The 21454-nt window shown below is 44.6% G+C and overlaps 1 protein-coding gene across 3 annotated transcripts in view; it reads right to left on the bottom strand.

Annotated features, from left to right (window-relative positions):
* abr (ABR activator of RhoGEF and GTPase) overlaps positions 1-21454 on the bottom strand; it is a 490118-nt gene that overhangs the window by 272126 nt on the left and 196538 nt on the right. For all 3 annotated transcript variants that reach the window (XM_039662200.2, XM_039662201.2, XM_039662202.2), the window contains one exon: positions 16040-16092. In XM_039662200.2, the coding sequence (XP_039518134.2) occupies positions 16040-16092 (53 nt within the window). The remainder of the gene's footprint in view (positions 1-16039; positions 16093-21454) is intronic.

Genomic DNA, 21454 nt, shown 5'->3' with positions numbered 1-21454 from the left:
AGCCAAGTTAGTACAACTTCCTGTTTCATGGCGAATCTTCGACGCCACGGACACGCCCATCGACGAAAACGCGCAGATAGCACAACTTTACATCGTCAATGCCTTTAGAAGGCACAGCAGAAATTTTAAGTCGATCCGACTAAATCCCTAGGAGGAGTTCGTTAAAGTACGGAGTCTGTAAATCGTCCAAAAATGGCCGCCAAATTCAAAATGGCGGACCTCCTGTCGAGTTTATGGTATGGGTTCTTGAGGCTTTTTTGTGCGTCTTGATATGATACACGTCCCCAACAAATTTCGTGCATGTAGGTTGAACGTGGACGAGGGGCTAATTTTTTCCAATTTTCTAGGTGGCGCTAGCGTGCCATTTTGCCCCGCCCATCTGCGAAACCCACAAAATACGAAATTTTTCACCAGTCCTGACATGCGTGCCAAATTTGGTGAGTTTTTGAGCATGTTGCGGCCCCGAAAATGGCACTTACTTTGCAGAAAAAAGAAAAAAAAAAAAAAAAAAATAACCCTAACAGTTTCAATAGGGTCCTCGCACTGTTAGTGCTCGGGCCCTAATTAAAGCTGCAAGCAGCGATGGGCGGGCCCTCGCACCTGTAGCGCGTTGGGGTGTGAGGCGGCCGCGTTGCATATTCTGCGGCTCAGCCGGTGCAGCTGTGAAATTTTTCGCTGCTTTGTTAAAGGACACTTCCTGTTGCCACTAGGTGGCGCTATGACTGTGGGTGAATGTCGGCATGTAGATTTGTTCAGGGCAGGACTCTTGTCAAATGTGTAAAATTTCGTGCAGATCTGGGCATTTACAGCCAAGTTACTACAACTTCCTGTTTCATGGCGAATCATCGACGCCACGGACACGCCCATCGACGAAAACGCGCAGATAGCACAACTTTACATCGTCAATGCCTTTAGAAGGTACAGCAGAAATTTGAAGTTGATCCTACTAAATCCCTAGGAGGAGTTCGTTAAAGTATGGAGTGTGTAAATCATCCCAAATCGGTCGCCAAATTCAAAATGGCGGACTTCCTGTCAAGTTTAGGGGATGGGTTCTTGAGGCTTTTTTGTACGTCTGGTCATGGTAGATGTACCACAGAAATTTCGTACATGTCGCTCAAACAAGCGGCGGGGGCTGCTTCGTTAAAGGTCACTTCCTGTTGCCAGCAGGTGGTGCATTTACTGTGGGTGAATGTCGGCATGTAGATTTGTTCAGGGCAGGACTCTTGTCAAATGTGTAAAATTTCGTGTAGATCTGGGCATTTACAGCCAAGTTACTACAACTTCCTGTTTCATGGCGAATCATCGACGCCACGGACACGCCCATCGACGAAAACATGCAGATAGCACAACTTTACATCGTCAATGCGTTTAGAAGGTACAGCAGAAATTTTAAGTTGATCCGACTAAATCCCTAGGAGGAGTTCGTTAAAGTATGGAGTGTGTAAATCTTCCCAAATCGGTCGCCAAATTCAAAATGGCGGACTTCCTGTCGAGTTTAGGGTATGGGTTCTTGAGGCTTTTTTGTGCGTCTGGTCATGGTAGATGCACCACAGAAATTTCGTACATGTCGGTCAAACAAGCGGCGGGGGCTGCTTCATTAAAGGTCACTTCCTGTTGCCAGCAGATGGCGCTATGACTGTGGGTGAATATCGGCATGTAGATTTGTTCAGGGCGAGATTCTTGTCAATTGTGTAAAATTTCGTGCAGATCTGAGCATTTACAGCCAAGTTACTACAACTTCCTATTTTATGGCGAATCTTCGACGCCGCGGACACGCCCATCGACGAAAACATGCAGATAGCACAACTTTACATCGTCAATGCGTTTAGAAGGTACAGCAGAAATTTGAAGTCGATCCGACTAAATCCCTAGGAGGAGTTCGTTAAAGTACTGAGTGTGTAAATCTCCAAAAATGGGCGCCAAATTCAAAATGGCCGACTTCCTGTTGAGTTTAGGGTATGGGTTCTTGAGGCTTTTTTGTGCGTCTTGATATGATACACGTCCCCACCAAATTTCGTGTTTGTAGGTTGAACGTGGACGAGGGGCTAATTTTTTCCAATTTTCTAGGTGGCGCTAGGGAGCCATTTTGCCACGCCCATCCGCGAAACCCACAAAATACAAAATTTTTCACCAGTCCTGACATGCGTGCCAAATTTGGTGAGTTTTTGAGCATGTTGAGGCCCCCAAAATGGCGCTTACTTTGCAGAAAAAAGAAAAAAGAATTAAAGCTGCAAGCAGCGATGGGCGGGCCCTCGCACCTGTAGCACGTCGGGGTCTTAGGCGGCCGTGTTGCATTTTCTGCAGCTCAGCCAGTGCGGATGTGCATTTGCTATACTGCTACGTTAAAGGTCACTTCCTGTTGCCAGGAGGTGGCGCTATGACTGTGGGTGAATGTTGGCATGTAGATTTGTTCAGGGCGGGACTCTTGTCAAACGTGTTAAATTTCGTGCAGATCTGGGCATTTACAGCCAAGTTACTACAACTTCCTGTTTCATGGCGAATCATGGACGCCACGGACACACCCATCGACGAAAACGCGCAGATAGCACAACTTTACATCGTCAATGCCTTTAGAAGGTACAGCAGAAATTTGAAGTTGATCCGACTAAATCCCTAGGAGGAGTTTGATAAAGTACGGAGTGTGTAAATCTTCCCAAATCGGTCGCCAAATTCAAAATGGCGGACTTCCTGTCGAGTTTAGGGTATGGGTTCTTGAGGCTTATTTCTGCGTCTGGTCATGGTAGATGCACCATAGAAATTTCGTACATGTCGGTCAAACAAGCTGCGGGGGCTGCTTCATTAAAGGTCACTTCCTGTTGCCAGCAGATGGCGCTATGACTGTGAGTGAATATCGGCATGTAGATTTGTTCAGGGCGGGACTCTTGTCAAATTTCTAAAATTTCGTGCAGATCTGGGCATTTACAGCCAAGTTACTACAACTTCCTGTTTCATGGCGAATCATCGACGCCACGGACACGCCCATCGACGAAAACGCGCAGATAGCACAACTTTACATCGTCAATGCCTTTAGAAGGTACAGCAGAAATTTGAAGTTGATCCGACTAAATCCCTAGGAGGAGTTCGTTAAAGTACGGAGTGTGTAAATCTTCCCAAATCGGTCGCCAAATTCAAAATGGCGGACTTCCTGTCGAGTTTAAGGTATGGGTTTTTGAGGCTTTTTTGTGCGTCTGGTCATGGTAGATGCACCACATAAATTTTGTACATGTTGGTTAAACAAGCGGCGGGGGCTGCTTCATTAAAGGTCACTTCCTGTTGCCAGCAGGTGGCGCTATGACTGTGGGTGAATGTCGGCATGTAGATTTGTTCAGGGCGGGACTCTTGTCAAATGTGTAAAATTCCGTGCAGATCTGAGCATTTACAGCCAAGTTACTGCAACTTCCTGTTTTATGGCGAATCTTCGACGCCACGGACACGCCCATCGACGAAAACGCGCAGATAGCACAACTTTACATCGTCAATGCCTTTAGAAGGCACAGCAGAAATTTGAAGTCGATCTGACTAAATCCCTAGGAGGAGTTCGTTAAAGTACGTAGTGTGTAAATCGTCCAAAATAGGCCGCCAAATTCAAAATGGCGGACTTCCTGTCGAGTTTAGGGTATGGGTTCTTGAGGCTTTTTTGTGCGTCTTGATATGATACACGTCCCCACCAAATTTCGTGCATGTAGGTTGAACGTGGACGAGGGGCTAATTATTTCAAATTTTCTAGGTGGCGCTAGCGAGCCATTTTGCCCCGCCCATCCGCGAAACCCACAAAATACGAAATTTTTCACCAGTCCTGACAAGAGTGCCAAATTTGGTGAGTTTTTGAGCATGTTGTGGCCCCGAAAATGGCGCCTACTTTGCAGAAAAAAGAAAAAAAAAAAAAAAATAACCCTAACAGTTTCAATAGGGTCCTCGCACTGTTAGTGCTCGGGCCCTAATAATAATCCTAACAGTTTCAACATGCCGAATTCACCCACAGTCATAGCGCCACCTGCTGGCAATAGGAAGTGACCTTTAAGAAGCAGCGTAGCAAATTCACAGCCGCACCGGCTGAGCTGCAAAATATGCAATGCGGCCGCCTCACACCCCGACGCGCTACAGGTGCGAGGGCCCGCCCATCGCTGCTTGCCTAATTAAAGCTGCAAGCAGCTATGGGCGGGCCCTCGCACCTGTAGCGCGTCGGGGTGTGAGGCGGCCGCATTGCATATTTTGCAGCTCAGCCGGTGCGGCTGTGAATTTGCTACGCTGCTTCTTAAAGGTCACTTCCTATTGCCAGCAGGTGGCGCTATGACTGTGGGTGAATGTCGGCATGTAGATTTGTTCAGGGCGGGACTCTTGTCAAATGTATAAAATTTTGTGCAGATCTGGGCATTTACAGCCAAGTTACTACAACTTCCTGTTTCATGGCGAATCTTCGACGCCACGGACACGCCCATCGATGAAAATGCGCAGATTGCACAACTTTACATCGTCAATGCCTTTAGAAGGCACAGCAGAAATTTGAAGTCGATCCAACTAAATCCCTAGGTGGAGTTTGTTAAAGTACGTAATGAGTAAATCATCCCAAAATGGCGGTAAAATTAGAAATGGCTGACTTCCTGTTGAGTTTAGGGCATCGCTCCAAGAGACTTTTCTGTGCGTCTGGACATGGTAGATGTACCACAGAAATTTCGTACATGTCGGTCAAAGATGCGGTAGGGGCTGCTTCGTTAAAGGTCACTTCCTGTTGCCACTAGGTGGCGCTATGACTGTGGGTGAATGTCGGCATGTAGATTTGTTCAGGGCGGGACTCTTGTCAAATGTGTAAAATTTGGTGCAGATCTGGGCATTTACAGCCAAGTTACTACAACTTCCTGTTTCATGGCGAATCATCAACGCCACGGACACGCCCATCAACGAAAATGCGCAGATAGCACAACTTCACATCGTCAATGCCTTTAGAAGGCACAGCAGAAATGTGAAGTCGGTCCGATTAAATCCCTAGGAGGAATTTGTTAAAGTACGTAATGAGTAAATCATCCAAAAATTGTGGTATAAATAGAAATGGCTGATTTCCTGTTGAGTTTAGGGCATCGCTCCAAGAGACTTTTCTGTGCGTGTAGACATGTTAGATGTACCACAGAAATTTCGTACATGCCGGTCAAAGGTGCGGCGGGGGCTGCTTCGTTAAAGGTCACTTCCTGTTGCCACTAGGTGGCGCTATGACTGAGGGTGAATGTCGGCATGTAGATTTGTTCAGGCCGAGACTCTTGTCAAATTTGTTAAATTTGGTGCAGATCTGGGCATTTACAGCCAAGTTACTACAACTTCCTGTTTCATGGCGAATCATCGACGCCACGGACACGCCCATCGACGAAAACACGCAGATAGCACAACTTTACATCGTCAATGCCTTTTGAAGGCACAGCAGAAATTTGAAGTGGATCCCACTAAATCCCTAGGAGGAGTTAGTTAAAGTACGTAATGAGTAAATCATCCAAAAATGGCGGTAAAATTAGAAATGGCCGACTTCCTGTCGAGTTTAGGGCATTACTCCAAGAGGCTTTTCTGTGCGTCTGGACATGGTAGATGTACCACAGAAATTTTGTGCATGTCGGTCAAACATGCGGCGGGGGCTGCTTCGTTAAAGTTCACTTCCTGTTGCCAGCAGGTGGCGCTATGACTGTGGTTGCTTCCTGTTGCCAGCAGGTGGCGCTATGACTGTGGTTGAAAGTCGGCATGTAGATTTGTTCAGGGCGGGACTTTTGTCAAATGTGTAAAATTTCGTGCAGATCTGGGCATTTACAGCCAAGTTACTACAACTTCCTGTTTCATGGCGAATCATCGACGCCACGGACACACCCATCGACGAAAACGCGCAGATAGCACAACTTTACATCGTCAATGCCTTTAGAAGGTACAGCAGAAATTTGAAGTCGATCCAACTAAATCCCTAGGAGGAGTTCGTTAAAGTACGGAGTGTGTAAATCGTCCCAATTTGGTCGCCGAATTCAAAATGGCGGACTTCCTGTCGAGTTTAGGGTAAGGGTTCTTGAGGCATTTTTTTGCGTCTTCAAAGGATACACGTCCCCACCAAATTTCGTGCATGTAGGTTGAACGTGGACGAGGGGCTAATTTTTTCCAATTTTCTAGGTGGCGCTAGCGAGCCGTTTTGCCACGCCCATCCGCGAAACCCACAAAATACGAAATTTTTCACCAGTCCTGACATGAGTGCCAAATTTGGTGAGTTTTTGAGCATGTTGTGGCCCCGAAAATGGCACTTACTTTGCAGAAAAAAAAATAAAATAAAAAAAATAAAAATAATCCTAACAGTTTCAATAGGGTCCTCGCACTGTTAGTGCTCGGGCCCTAAAAAATAACCCTAACAGTTTCAATAGGGTCCTCGCACTGTTAGTGCTCGGGCCCTAATTAAAGCTGCAAGCAGCGATGGGCGGGCCCTCGCACCTGTAGCGCGTTGGGGTGTGAGACAGCCGCGTTGCATATTCTACAGCTCAGCCGGTGCGGCTGTGAATTTGGTTCGCTGCTTCGGTAAAGGTCACTTCCTGTTGCCAGCAGGTGGCACTATGACTTAGGGTGAATGTCGGCATGTAGATTTGTTCAGGGCGGGACTCTTGTCAAATGTGTAAAATTTCGTGCAGATCTGAGCATTTACAGCCAAGTTACTACAACTTCCTGTTTCATGGCGAATCATCGACGCCACGGTCACACCCATCGACGAAAACGCGCAGATAGCACAACTTTACATCGTCAATGCCTTTAGAAGGTACAGCAGAAATTTGAAGTTGATCCCACTAAATCCCTAGGAGGAGTTTGTTAAAGTACGGAGTGTGTAAATCGTCCCAAATCGGTCGCCAAATTCAAAATGGCGGACTTCCTGTCGAGTTTAGGGTATGGGTTCTTGAGGCTTTTTTGTGCGTCTGGTCATGGTAGATGTACCACAGAAATTTCGTACATATCGGTCAAACAAGCGGCGGGGGCTGCTTCGTTAAAGTTAACTTCCTGTTGCCAGCAGCTGGCGCTATGACTGTGGGTGAATGTCGGCATGTAGATTTGTTCAGGACGGGACTCTTGTCAAATGTGTAAAATTTCGTGCAGATCTGGGCATTTACAGCCAAGTTACTACAACTTCCTGTTTCATGGCAAATCTTCGACGCCACGGACACGCCCATCGACGAAAACGCGCAGATAGCACAACATTACATCGTCAATGCCTTTAGAAGGCACAGCAGAAATTTGAAGTCGATCCGACTAAATCCCTAGGAGGAGTTCGTTAAAGTACGGAGTGTGTAAATCGTCCAAAAATGGCCGCCAAATTCAAAATGGCGGACTTCCTGTCGAGTTTAGGGTATGGGTTCTTGAGGCTTTTTTGTGCATCTTGATATGATACACGTCCACAGCAAATTTCGTGCATGTAGGTTGAACATGGACGAGGGGCTAATTTTTTCCAATTTTCTAGGTGGCGCTAGCGTGCCGTTTTGCCACGCCCATCCGTGAAACCCACAAAATACGGAATTTTTCACCAGTCCTGACATGCGTGCCAAATTTGGTGAGTTTTTGAGCATGTTGCGGCCCCGAAAATGGCACTTACTTTGCAGAAAAAAGAAAAAAGAAAAAAAAAATTAAAGCTGCAAGCAGCGATGGGCGGGCCCTCGCACCTGTAGCACGTCGGGGTCTGAGGCAGCCGTGTTGCATTTTCTGCAGCTCAGCCAGTGCGGATGTGCATTTGCTACGCTGCTTCGTTAAAGATCACTTCCTGTTGCCAGGAGGTGGCGCTATGACTGTGGGTGAATGTCGGCATGTAGATTTGTTCAGGGCGGGACTCTTGTTAAATGTGTACAATTTCGTGCAGATCAGGGCATTTACAGCCAAGTTACTACAACTTCCTGTTTCATGGCGAATCGTCAACGCCACGGACACTCCCATCGACGAAAATGCGCAGATAGCACAACTTTACATCGTCAATGCCTTTAGAAGGTACAGCAGAAATTTGAAGTTAATCCGAGTAAATCCCTAGGAGGAGTTCGTTAAAGTACAGAGTGTGTAAATCGTCCCAAATCGGTCGGCAAATTCAAAATGGCGGACTTCCTGTCGAGTTTAGGGTATGGGTTCTTGAGGCTTTTCTGTGCGTCTGGTCATGGTAGATGTACCACAGAAATTTCGTACATGTCGGTCAAACAAGCGGCGGGGGCTGCTTCTTTAAAGGTCACTTCCTGTTGCCAGCAGGTGGCGCTATGACTGTGGGTGAATGTCGGCATGTAGATTAGTTCAGGGCGGGACTCTTGTCAAATATGTAAAATTTCGTGCAGATCTCGGCATTTACAGCCAAGTTACTACAACTTCCTGTTTCATGGCGAATCATCGACACCACGGACACGCCCATCGACGAAAACGCCCAGATAGCACAACTTTACATCGTCAATGCCTTTAGAAGGTACAGCAGAAATTTGAAGTTGATCCGACTAAATCCCTAGGAGGAGTTCGTTAAAGTACGGAGTGTGTAAATCGTCCCAATTTGGTTGCCGAATTCAAAATGGCGGACTTCCTGTCGAGTTTAGGGTATGGGTTCTTGAGGCTTTTTTGTGCGTCTTCAAAGGATACACGTCCCCACCAAATTTCGTGCATGTAGGTTGAACGTGGATGAGGGGCTAATTTTTTCCAATTTTCTAGGTGGCGCTAGCGAGCCATTTTGCCACGCCCATCCGCGAAACCCACAAAATCCGAAATTTTTCACCAGTCCTGACATGCGTGCCAAATTTGGTGAGTTTTTGAGCATGTTGTGGCCCCGAAAATGGCGCTTACTTTGCAGAAAAAATAAAAAATAAAAAAATATATAGCTGCGAGCAGCGATGGCGGGCCCAAGCCGGTGGCACCGCAACCCCGGTTCCTTTAGTTACCTAAAGGCACCGGGGTGGCGGTGTCGCAGGCTTTAGCCCTTTCATGATTAAATGAAATGTTAAAACAGCTTGCCATACTCTATCTGTCGTTTCGACTAGTCACAATTACATTACAGATATCTTAAATGATAATACAAACTATTCAAAATGTAATTAAGACTAGTCACTTTTGTCAAAAGGTGGCGTGTTGATATCTACAATGTTAATTCCGGATAGGCAAACTTAGCTTTTAAATGTTAAAAGGGCTTGCCATATAGGGACGTACAGTAGGCTCAGAGAGAGGCTCACCATATTCAAACCAAAATATCTGACTTCCTCTTGATCCAAACTAATGACTATGAATTAGAAAGTTGTCCGGCTTGAGGAGTAAAATGTATATACCGATTTTTGTAACTGTAGATAAAACTAATAACGCCACTTTTGTCAAAAGGTGGCGCTATTTAGTCCCTGCACCATGCCCCTTTCTGAAACTTTGCACATGTCTACTGGCTAATAAATGTGATGTGTCTGTTGATTTTTTTTAATGCAATTTCAAGCATGCTAAGAGTCTCAAAAGCATCCTAAAATTAAAGCTGCAAGCAGCGATGGGCGGGCCCTCGCACCTGTAGCGCGTCGGGGTGTGAGGCGGCCGCGTTGCATATTCTGCGGCTCAGCCGGTGCGGCTGTGAATTTGGTTCGCTGCTTCGTTAAAGGTCACTTTCTGTTGCCAGCAGGTGGCGCTATAGGACCGAGTTTCGTGCCGTGTGTTTGAATTCTCTAGGAGGAGTATTGCAAATTCCATTGTGTGTGTTTTTTGAACAACCCTAAATAACCGACTTCATGTCTAGCTGGGGTAAAAGTAAGAGTGTGAGGTATATATGAAACGATGACATCAACATGTGTACCGAGTTTCATATTATTACATGCAAGCGTGTTTGATTTATGGACCAAGTTTTTGGACCCCCTTCCAGGGGGCGCTGTCTAGCCCCCCTGCCACGCCCAGGTACCATCTTCAGCCCGGGCCTGATGGCTGTGGGATCTGACCTGTATGCAAAGTTTCAAGAGTTTTCAAACCCGTTAAGGGCCCCAAAAGCCGCTAAGAGTCTCTAGGAGGAGTATTGCAAATTCCATTGCGAGTGTTTTATGAACAACCCTAAATAACCGACTTCCTGTTGGGCTGGGGTAAAAAGTAATAGTAATGAGGTATATATGACCGATGAGATCTATATGTGCACCGAGTTTCATATTATTACATGCAAGCATGTTTGATTTATGGACCAAGTTTTCGGACCCCGTTCCAAGGGGCGCTGTCTAGCCCCCCTGCCACGCCCGGGTACCATCTTCAGCCCGGCCCTGATGGCCGCGGTTTCTGACCCGTGTGCAAAGTTTCAAGAGTTTTTGAGCATGTTAATGGCCCCAAAAGTGCCCGAATAGTCGTATAAATAATAATAATAATAATAATAATCCTAAGGAAAACAATAGGGCCTTCGCCCTTTCAGGGCTTGGGCCCTAATTAAAGCTGCAAGCAGCGATGGGCGGGCCCTCGCACCTGTAGCACGTCGGGGTCTGAGGCGGCCGTGTTGCATTTTCTGCAGCTCAGCCAGAGCGGATGTGCATTTGCTACGCTGCTTCGTTAAAGGTCACTTCCTGTTGCCAGGAGGTGGCGCTATGACTTAGGGTGAATGTCGGCATGTAGATTTGTTCAGAGCGGGACTCTTGTCAAATGTGTAAAATTTCGTGTAGATCTGGGCATTTACAGCCAAGTTACTACAACTTCCTCTTTCATGGCGAATCATCGACGCCACGGACACGCCCATCGACGAAAACGTGCAGATGGCACAACTTTACATCGTCAATGCCTTTAGAAGGCACAGCAGAAATTTTAGTTGATCCGACTAAATCCCTAGGAGTTTGTTAAAGTACGTAATGAGTAAATCATCCAAAAATGCCGGTAAAATTAGGAATGGCTGACTTCCTGTTGAGTTTAAGGCATCGCTCCAAGAGACTTTTCTGTGCGTCTGGACATGGTAGATGTACCACAGAACATGCCGGTCAAACATGCGGCGGGGGCTGCTTCGTTAAAGGTCACTTCCTGTTGCCAGCAGGTGGCGCTATGACTGTGGGTGAATGTTGGCATGTAGATTTGTTCAGGGCGGGACTCTTGTCAAATGTGTAAAATTTGGTGCAGATCTGGGCATTTACAGCCAAGTTATTACAACTTCCTGTTTCATTGCGAATCATCGACGCCACGGACATGCCCAGCGATGAAAACGCTCAGAGAGCACAACTTTACATCGTCAGTGCCTTTAGAAGGCACAGCAGAAATATGAAGTTGATCCGACTAAATCCCTAGGAGGAGTTCGTTAAAGTACGGAGTGTGTAAATCGTCCCAAATCGGTCGCCAAATTCAAAATGGCGGACTTCCTGTTGAGTTTAGGGTATGGGTTCTTGAGGCTTTTTTGTCCGTCTGGTCATGTTAGATGTACCACAGAAATTTCGTACATGTCGGTCAAACAAGCGGCGGGGGCTGCTTCGTTAAATGACACTTCCTGTTGCCACTAGGTGGCGCTATGACTGTGGGTGAATGTCGGCATGTAGATTTGTTCAGGGCGGGACTCTTGTCAAATGTGTAAAATTTCGTGTAGATCTGTGCATTTACAGCCAAGTTACTACAACTTCCTGTTTCATGGCGAATCATCGACGCCACGGACACGCCCATCGACGAAAACATCCAGATAGCACAACTTTACATCGTCAATGCCTTTAGAAGGTACAACAGAAATTTGAAGTTGATCCGACTAAATCCCTAGGAGGAGTTCGTTAAAGTATGGAGTGTGTAAATCGTTCCAAATCGGTCGCCAAATTCAAAATGGCGGACTTCCTGTTTTGGTTAGGGTATGGGTTCTTGAGGCTTTTTTGTGCGTCTTGATATGATACACGTCCCCACCACATTTCGTATTTTTAGGTTGAACGTGGACGAGGGGCTAATTTTTTCCAATTTTCTAGGTGGCGCTAGGGAGCCATTTTGCAACGCCCATCCGCGAAACCCACAAAATACGACATTTTTCACCAGTCCTGACATGCGTGCCAAATTTGGTGAGTTTTTGAGCATGTTGAGGCCCCGAAAATGGCGCTTACTTTGCAGAAAAAAGAAAAAAGAAAAAAGAAAAAAAAATTAAAGCTGCAAGCAGCGATGGGCGGGCCCTCGCACCTGTAGCACGTCGGGGTCTGAGGCAGCCGTGTTGCATTTTCTGCAGCTCAGCCAGTGCGGATGTGCATTTGCTACGCTGCTTCGTTAAAGATCACTTCCTGTTGCCAGGAGGTGGCGCTATGACTGTGGGTGAATGTCGGCATGTAGATTTGTTCAGGGCGGGACTCTTGTCAAACGTGTTAAATTTCGTGCGGATCTGGGCATTTACAGCCAAGTTACTACAACTTCCTGTTTCATGGCGAATCATCGATGCCACGGACACACCCATCGACGAAAACGCGCAGATAGCATAACTTTACATCGTCAATGCCTTTAGAAGGTACAGCAGAAATTTGAAGTTGATCCGACTAAATCCCTAGGAGGAGTTCGTTAAAGTACGGAGTGTGTAAATCTTCCCAAATGGGTGGCCAAATTCAAAATGGCGGACTTCCTGTCGAGTTTAGGGTATGGGTTTTTGAGGCTTTTTTGTGCGTCTGGTCATGGTAGATGCACCACAGAAATTTCGTACATGTCGGTCAAACAAGCGGCGGGGGCTGCTTCATTAAAGGTCACTTCCTGTTGCCAGCAGATGGCGCTATGACTGTGGGTGAATATCGGCATGTAGATTTGTTCAGGGCGGGACTCTTGTCAAATGTGTCAAATTTCGTGCAGATCTGAGCATTTACAGCCAAGTTACTACAACTTCCTGTTTCATGGCGAATCATCGACGCCACGGTCACACCCATCGACGAAAACGCGCAGATAGCACAACTTTACATCGTCAATGCCTTTAGAAGGTACAGCAGAAATTTGAAGTTGATCCTACTAAATCCCTAGGAGGAGTTCGTTAAAGTACGGAGTGTGTAAATCGTCCCAAATCGGTCGCCAAATTCAAAATGGCGGACTTCCTGTCGAGTTTAGGGTATGGGTTCTTGAGGCTTTTTTGTGCGTCTGGTCATGGTAGATGTACCACAGAAATTTCGTACATATCGGTCAAACAAGTGGCGGGGGCTGCTTCGTTAAAGTTCACTTCCTGTTGCCAGCAGGTGGCGCTATGACTGTGGGTGAATGTCGGCATGTAGATTTGTTCAGGACGGGACTCTTGTCAAATGTGTAAAATTTCGTGCAGATCTGGGCATTTACAGCCAAGTTACTACAACTTCCTGTTTCATGGCGAATCTTCGACGCCACGGACACGCCCATCGACGAAAATGCGCAGATAGCACAACTTTACATCGTCAATGCCTTTAGAAGGCACAGCAGAAATTTGAAGTTGATCCGACTAAATCCCTAGGAGGAGTTCGTTAAAGTACGGAGTGTGTAAATCGTCCCAAATCAGTCGCCGAATTCAAAATGGCGGACTTCCTGTCGAGTTTAGGGTATGGGTTCTTGAGGCTTTTTTGTGCGTCTGGTCATGGTAGATGTACCACAGAAATTTCGTACATGTCGGTCAAACAAGCGGCGGGGGCTGCTTCGTTAAAGGTCACTTCCTGTTGTCAGCAGGTGGCGCTATGACTGTGGGTGAATGTCGGCATGAAGATTTGTTCAGGGCGTGACTCTTGTCAAATGTGTAAAATTTCGTGCAGATCTGGGCATTTACAGCCAAGTTAGTACAACTTCCTGTTTCATGGCGAATCTTCGACGCCACGGACACGCCCATCGACGAAAACGCGCAGATAGCACAACTTTACATCGTCAATGCCTTTAGAAGGCACAGCAGAAATTTTAAGTCGATCCGACTAAATCCCTAGGAGGAGTTCGTTAAAGTACGGAGTCTGTAAATCGTCCAAAAATGGCCGCCAAATTCAAAATGGCGGACCTCCTGTCGAGTTTAGGGTATGGGTTCTTGAGGCTTTTTTGTGCGTCTTGATATGTTACACGTCCCCACCAAATTTCGTGCATGTAGGTTGAACGTGGACGAGGGGCTAATTTTTTCCAATTTTCTAGGTGGCGCTAGCGTGCCATTTTGCCCCGCCCATCTGCGAAACCCACAAAATACGAAATTTTTCACCAGTCCTGACATGCGTGCCAAATTTGGTGAGTTTTTGAGCATGTTGCGGCCCCGAAAATGGCACTTACTTTGCAGAAAAAAGAAAAAAAGAAAAAAGAAAAAAAATAATCCTAACAGTTTCAATAGGGTCCTCGCACTGTTAGTGCTCGGGCCCTAATTAAAGCTGCAAGCAGCGATGGGCGGGCCCTCGCACCTGTAGCGCGTTGGGGTGTGAGGCGGCCGCGTTGCATATTCTGCGGCTCAGCCGGTGCGGCTGTGAATTTGGTTCGCTGCTTCGTTAAAGGTCACTTCCTGTTGCCAGGTGGCACTATGACTTAGGGTGAATGTGGGCATGTAGATTTGTTCAGGGCGGGACTCTTGACAAATGTGTCAAATTTCGTGCAGATCTGGGCATTTACAGCCAAGTTAATACAACTTCCTGTTTCATGGCGAATCATCGACGCCACGGACACGCCCATTGAGGAAAACAAGCAGATAGCACAACTTTACATCGTCAATGCCTTTCGAAGGCACAGCAGAAATTTGAAGTCGATCAGGCTAAATCCCTAGGAGGAGTTAGTTAAAGTACATAATGAGTAAATCATCCAAAACTGGCGGTAAAATTAGCAATGGCGGACTTCCTGTCGAGTTTAGGGCATCGCTCCAAGAGTCTTTTCTGTGCGTCTGGACATGGTAGATGTACCACAGAAATTTGGTACAATCTACATGGTAGATGTACCACATGGTAGATGTACCACTAATTTTTTGCAATTTTCTAGGTGGCGCTAGGGAGCCATTTTGCCACGCCCATCCGCGAAACCCACAAAATACTAAATTTTTCGCCAGTCCTGACATGCGTGCCAAATTTGGTGAGTTTTTGAGCATGTTGTGGCCCCGAAAATGGCGCTTACTTTAACACAGTCTCATCCCAAATCGTCATATAACTGACGTTTTGGGACGTATTTTGACCATACGTCAATATCCGCCTTTTTAGGGCCCCCTTAAACGTCGGTAGATGGCGATCCCGGGCCGTCATACAACTGACGCTTTACCTTTAACGTCAGTTAGGTGACGGGTTAGGTTTAGGGTTAAGTTTAGGTATGGGGTAGAGTTAGGATCCCATAACCTCATCTACCGACGTTTAAGGGGGCCCTAAAAAGGCGAATATTGACGTATGGTCAAAAGACGTCCCAAAACGTCAGTTATATGACGATTTGGGATGAGACCGGGTTGCTTACTTTGCAGAAAAAAGAAAAAAAAATAATAATAATCCTAACAGTTTCAATAGGGTCCTCGCACTGTTAGTGCTCGGGCCCTAAAAATAACCCTAACAGTTTCAAGAGGGTCCTCGCACTGTTAGTGCTCGGGCCCTAAAAATAACCCTAACAGTTCCAATAGGGTCCTCGCACTGTTAGTGGTCGGGCCCTAATAATCCTAACAGTTTCAATAGGGTCCTCGCACTGTTAGTGCTCGGGCCCTAATAATCCTAACAGTTTCAATAGGGTCCTCGCACTGTTAGTGCTCGGGGCCTAAAAAGAAAAAGAAAAATAACCCTAACAGTTTCAATAGGGTCCTCGCACTGTTAGTGCTCGGGCCCTAATAAAAATAATCCCAACAGTTTCAATAGGGTCCTCGCACTGTTAGTGCTCGGGCCCTAAAAATAACCCTAACAGTTTCAATAGGGTCCTCGCACTGTTAGTGCTCGGGCCCTAAAAATTATCAAAACGCGGGGACACGTATTGGTCCCCAGAGGGTTAAACTATAAGACTCAATAGAGTTTGATACAAATACAAATAGATTTATTGACAATTTATTTATTTATAATTTATAATTAGACAATTTATTGCAAACAATGCAAGCTCTATCATGCTTAAAATAATGGTAGGGCTAAAGTCACAGATTGCATTGGTAGAGGTGACCTTACGATTGTAAACCTAACTGTACAATCAATAGAGGTTTATATTTTTAGAGAGAACAACTCACATGCAGGACAAGAGTGCTGCGAGTGACACGGTCAATAGGCTTGTAGAGGAGAGCTGTAAAGAGAAACATTAAAGAATTAATTAGAGAGTGATCATAAGTTACAGAATCTTATTTTACAAGACAAGATGTTTATAGATTTTAACTAAAAAACACTCATACTTTCAATCATACAAATGCTCAAGATGCCAACACACACCCAGAGAGAGAGAGAGAGAGAGAGAGAGAGAGAGAGAGAGAGAGAGAGAGGGAGAGAGATTTGATTTTTACAAATACTTTATTAAAACAGTTGTAAAAAACAACACTCAAGTAAAATCACATTAAATCAACACACTCTTGAAAATTAGATTATTCTCTACAACAGAGCAGAGCACATCTTTGTGACACCAAATATTGGCAAATTTTCCAAGATAATTCATTAAACTGTAATAGTTCAAATCTATTCTTATACGTGATTTCAATATTTTAATAAATACAAAAACAGCATCATCATCTGTAGATCCTTCAACCTTATTTCGTCTACTCATATACACTGCCATCTTTGCTCTTCCCAAAATAAAATTAAAGAGCTGACACTGCTCCCTCTTTTTTTGGGAATACCTGTAACCTAAAATAAACATCTGCTTGGAAAAAACTACACCAAACGTTTTAAAAAGATCTTCCAAAATAGCAAACAGAGGCACAAGACGACAACAGTCCATAAAACAATGAAAAACAGTCTCATGTAGAGTACAAAAAGGAGAGTCATGGTTCACATCAGGGTTCAACACAGAGATAAAAGAGTTAACAGCCACAGCTGTATGCAAAACTTTCCATTGCAAGTCAGCAACCTTCTTTAACAATGGTGGTTTGTACAGCGATCTCCATTCAGGTCCAACACCATCTAGCAGACCCAAGCGAGCTCTCCATGGTAGTGATGCGCGGGTCGACTCTTAACCCGCGGGCCCCGCGGGTAACCCGCGGGTTGGGTTGGGGCGGGTAAAGAAATTGTCACTTTATTTGCAGGGTGGGTTGGGGCGGGTCATTAATTTTTTAATTTTTTTTTTTATCCATGTATCCCTCTTGGTGCCACGGTCAAGTTTACTCGACAAGATGCGTCATTGAATAAAACGGGCGATTTTATTAAATTGGGTGTCAAATTTCGTTTGACATCCCCTCCACTGCATGGCAGACATGTCATACTTCATCCCCGACTCAAAATACATTATGTTTCTATACAAAATGTTCGAGTTACAGCGCATTGAATCAGTGCAATCAAAAGCGGAGTTAGTGTAAGAGTGAGTCATTTTATCAGAGCCTCTCCGCGATCACGGCGACAGTATTGTGGTGGAGATTGTGTCTATTATCACTGGGTATGTTAGACGAGGTCGACGTATTTTCATAGTACATTTAGGGGGCAACGGGAAGGCAGGTTGGGGAGTCACAATAGTATGCATACTTGGTGCGCACGAGGCAGATCTGGCCGCGATCGCGCTGCTCGTATCATCACTTATGATCTTTGCTTTGCCGTAACGAGTGATCTTTGAACTAAACAGGTCTTGTCTACTTGTGTTTGTGTATCATATGAATAATATCTGCCCTATACATGGAATCAGAGTGCCTACTGTATGTAGTAAATGGAAAATCTCCACAGCAAAGGCCAACCACATTCATACGGTTTGTTCTACCATTTATTAGTAATGATTGTTTATTACTTACTATATTCCTGAGCATTCAGTATTGTGGAGTATAGCATACAGAAGGTGATGGACAGAAATGCTGCATTTTATCATTTAAACGTGACTTTTCATGAAAATTATATAATCCAAGATTGCTGCCACCATATGACGTGATAATATGCAAATTAGATGGGGAAATTGAATCCCTACCTAAATTTTGGGTCATCCTTAATATTTCTCTAATTTAAAGAAAGTATCTATCTTGTTTTACTTTTAAGATATAGTCTTTTGAAATTAAGTTGTCAAAATCGAACGTTTTAGGAAAAACCTCTGGCGCCTATTTCCAGCCTATACATATTTGGGAATACCTATTTTCATATTTAATAAGGTTATTTGATAAGGTTACAATATGATTACCGTAGCAACGTAACTTGCGTGAGGTGAGGTTCCCAAACCTTTGGTGTCACGTGACACGTCAGGAAAGCGACGCGCCAAGCAGCTCCCGCCGCCGCCGCCAGCCGGGACAACAACAACAACAACGGAGAAATATAAGTGAAGATTGAAGACGAGGTGCGAGAGAAATTGAGGTCGGGAATATACATGATCAAAAGAAAAAAAGGTCAGGCTGCTAAATGTTTGGGAGCGGTTCTCATAAGTAGTTGCAGCAGGAGACAGTAGTCTCGGCTACCTGAAGTGCAACACAGGTGTGAAAAATATACAAACAGTAGCGCCACAAAAAGGGCACTTCCAGCATGTCAAGACATATTTGTGGGGGGTCTAAGAAATAAAAAATGGTTTAGCATTAGATGAATACAAATGCTGCTTTGTAAATGTTGAAAATGTTTATTAATATGACCTGATTTATGGTTAATATTCATAATCGTCTGTTGTTGCCAGGTTACAGGGCAATGTCTAGTAGCTAGCTACTATGTCTATTTATGTCTCGCGGGTTGGAAAAAAAGCCGACCCGCGCATCACTACTCCATGGAGTGTCATCTCTATAGTTTAATTTATCTTTGTTCAAAATTTTTACAATCAATCTGTATGACAATTTCTTATCAGCGTTATAAATAGAAACGCAGGGGTTATTGGTTTCTAAAAAAAACCCTGTACAGTCCTTAAAGTCTGGGAGAACATTCACCAAAGGAAAAGGATCATCAACACAATTTTGAACAGAACTGTCACATTACAAATGCAGCAATGTGCGTTCAGCATCTGTTAATTCCTCTTTCCATTTTTTGAGCAAGAACTCAATTATACGAACAGAATGCACTTTTAAATGAGAAGCAAGGGAAATAGCATTGCCCATGTTTGCCCCTGTAAAGTGATTTACGTGTCCCAAAGTCACAACATTTGACGAACAGAACTGTTTGAGTAAACTGGGACCTAGGTGGCAGGTTGCACTCAAACGGGTCCCATACACAACTGGCTCTGGGAGAAGCCAATACAGTGAACTGTGATGTTCTGTCCTCTCAGTTTTAAACAGATTCCAGACTTTCAACAGTCCACAGTAGAAACTTGGCAATCCACTGGTGTTGAGCTGCTTTAAATCCATCAGAAACAAAGTTCTGTTTAGGCCATGTCCACCTAGCTGGTTCAGAATAGTGCATGCCAATGGTCTCCACACCAGGTCTGTGGGACCACAGAAAAACCTCTGCACAAACTGAAAGCGGAAAGTCGCCCCTCTACTATTCAGATGAATTAACCCTTGTCCTCCTTCATCCTTCGGCAAAAATAACACACTTTGAGGTGTCCAATGCAGACGATCCCAAAAGAAATCAAGCAGAAAAGCCTAATCTTTGGCAGCAAATCTGGAGGAGGGTCAACACATGCTAGACGATGCCATAGAGTGGATGAAATCAAGTTGTTAATAACAAGAACTCGACCTCGATATGACATTTTTGGTAAAATGCACTTCCATCTGACAAAACAACATTTAGTCCTTTCAAGAACATTATCCCAGTTTTTAAGGACAAAAGTTTCTTCACCCAAAAAAACACCCAAGTACTTTAACCCCCCCCCCCCCCCCTGTCTTCCAATTTAAACCCACCGGCAATTGAATATTTCTTTCCATCACTCCTATCCAGAGAGCTTCACTTTTGCTCCAGTTTACTCTGGCTGAAGAAATCAAGCCAAATTGAACTAAATCATTTGCCAGCATATCAATATCTTGTTGATTATCCACCATGATGACCAAATCATCTGCATATGCAGATAATTTCAACGGTATATTGCACCCTGGTAAAATAACACCTTGTAAAACAGATCTAAGTCTATGTAATAAGAGTTCAAAAGCCAAAGAGTATAACATGCCAGATAGGGGACAGCCCTGTCTGATTCCCCGTTGGACCTGAAAAGGAGCGCTCAAAACACCATTGATTTTTAACACACTCTGGACATCACCATACAAAGTCTTAATCTTACTGATAAAACCAGAAGTAAAACCAAAAGCACACATTGTTTGCCATAAATATGTGTGTTCAACACGGTTGAAGGCTTTCTCCTGGTCAATTGAAACAATCCCCATTTTGAGACCAAAAAGCTTGGAAATTTCGAATTAAGTCTCGAATGACAACGATGTTATCATAGATCAGCCTACCCAGGATGCAGTAAGTTTGATCAGGCCAAACAACTTGTGCCATCACCTTACTAAGTCTACTTGCCAAGACTTTGGAGAGTAGCTTAAAATCGGTACAAAGAAGGGACACTGGTCTCCAGTTCCAGAGCTGCAGGTCACCTTTCTTTGGCAGCAGGGTAAGAACTGCCCTTCTGCAGCTTAGAGGCAGACGTCCAGTGTTTAAGCTATCCTTCAGTACTGCAAGAAGATCTTCTCCAATTAAAAACCAAAAAAACTTATAAAAATCAACAGGAAGACCATCTATTCCAGGAGTTTAGTTCAGGAGTACAGTTCACCCAGGGAAATATCCGCTTCCACCATTGCATTATTATCTTGATTAACCTGGGGAAGACTAGAATAAAAACTCTGAGCCAACATTTGCTCCTCTTGGTGTTCACATTTATACAAATCAGAGTAAAAACTAACAGCATGCTTATGAATAGCGGCATGATCCGACAGCACAAGCCCAGAGTCAGACCTCAAACGATGTATAAGTCTCTTTTGACCATTTTTTCGCTCGAGGCCAAAAAAAAGTGTGATGGAACATCCATTTCTGCCACATTTTTAAATCGGGACCTAATAAAAGCCCCTTGTGCTGACACCCCAAGCATGTTCGCTAACACAGACTTCTTAACCTCAAGAGCATCAACATAACATGGATCTTAAGTGGCTTCAGCTAAAAGCTGGAGCTCTTCTATTTCTGACTCCAGAGCTTTCACTGAGGACTTTGGTAACATTATGATCGTATTGCTGACACAGCTGTTTAGTTTGAACTTTTCCAAAGTCCCACCATTGTTGCAAATAAATAAACTCATTTTTTTTTTATTTTGAAGGTTTTTCCAAAAAGATACAAAAACTTCTTTAAAATTATTAACTTCTAGTAAAGCTGTATTAAAATACCAATAGGCACTACTAGGCTTTACACACTTCAGAAAAAGACAAACCACAACGAGTGAGTGATTAGCCAACAGGGCTAATAAAGCAGTTTTTTTACAACATTTGAATGATGTTTAAAGCAATAAAAACAATAAAAAATCAAGTCTGGCCATAGACAATTAATTGTCTTAAAAATTAGTCCAGGTGTACTGACTTTGATTCTCATGTAACCCTCTCCACACATCATGTAACTCATGAGTCTCGACC

The sequence above is a fragment of the Pimephales promelas genome, chromosome 4 (genome assembly GCF_988280905.1).
Source record: "Pimephales promelas chromosome 4, fPimPro1.hap1.1, whole genome shotgun sequence".
Lineage (NCBI taxonomy): Eukaryota > Metazoa > Chordata > Actinopteri > Cypriniformes > Leuciscidae > Pimephales > Pimephales promelas.
Note: the sequence above shows the minus strand (reverse complement) of the source record. Positions and strands in the feature narration are given on the sequence as shown.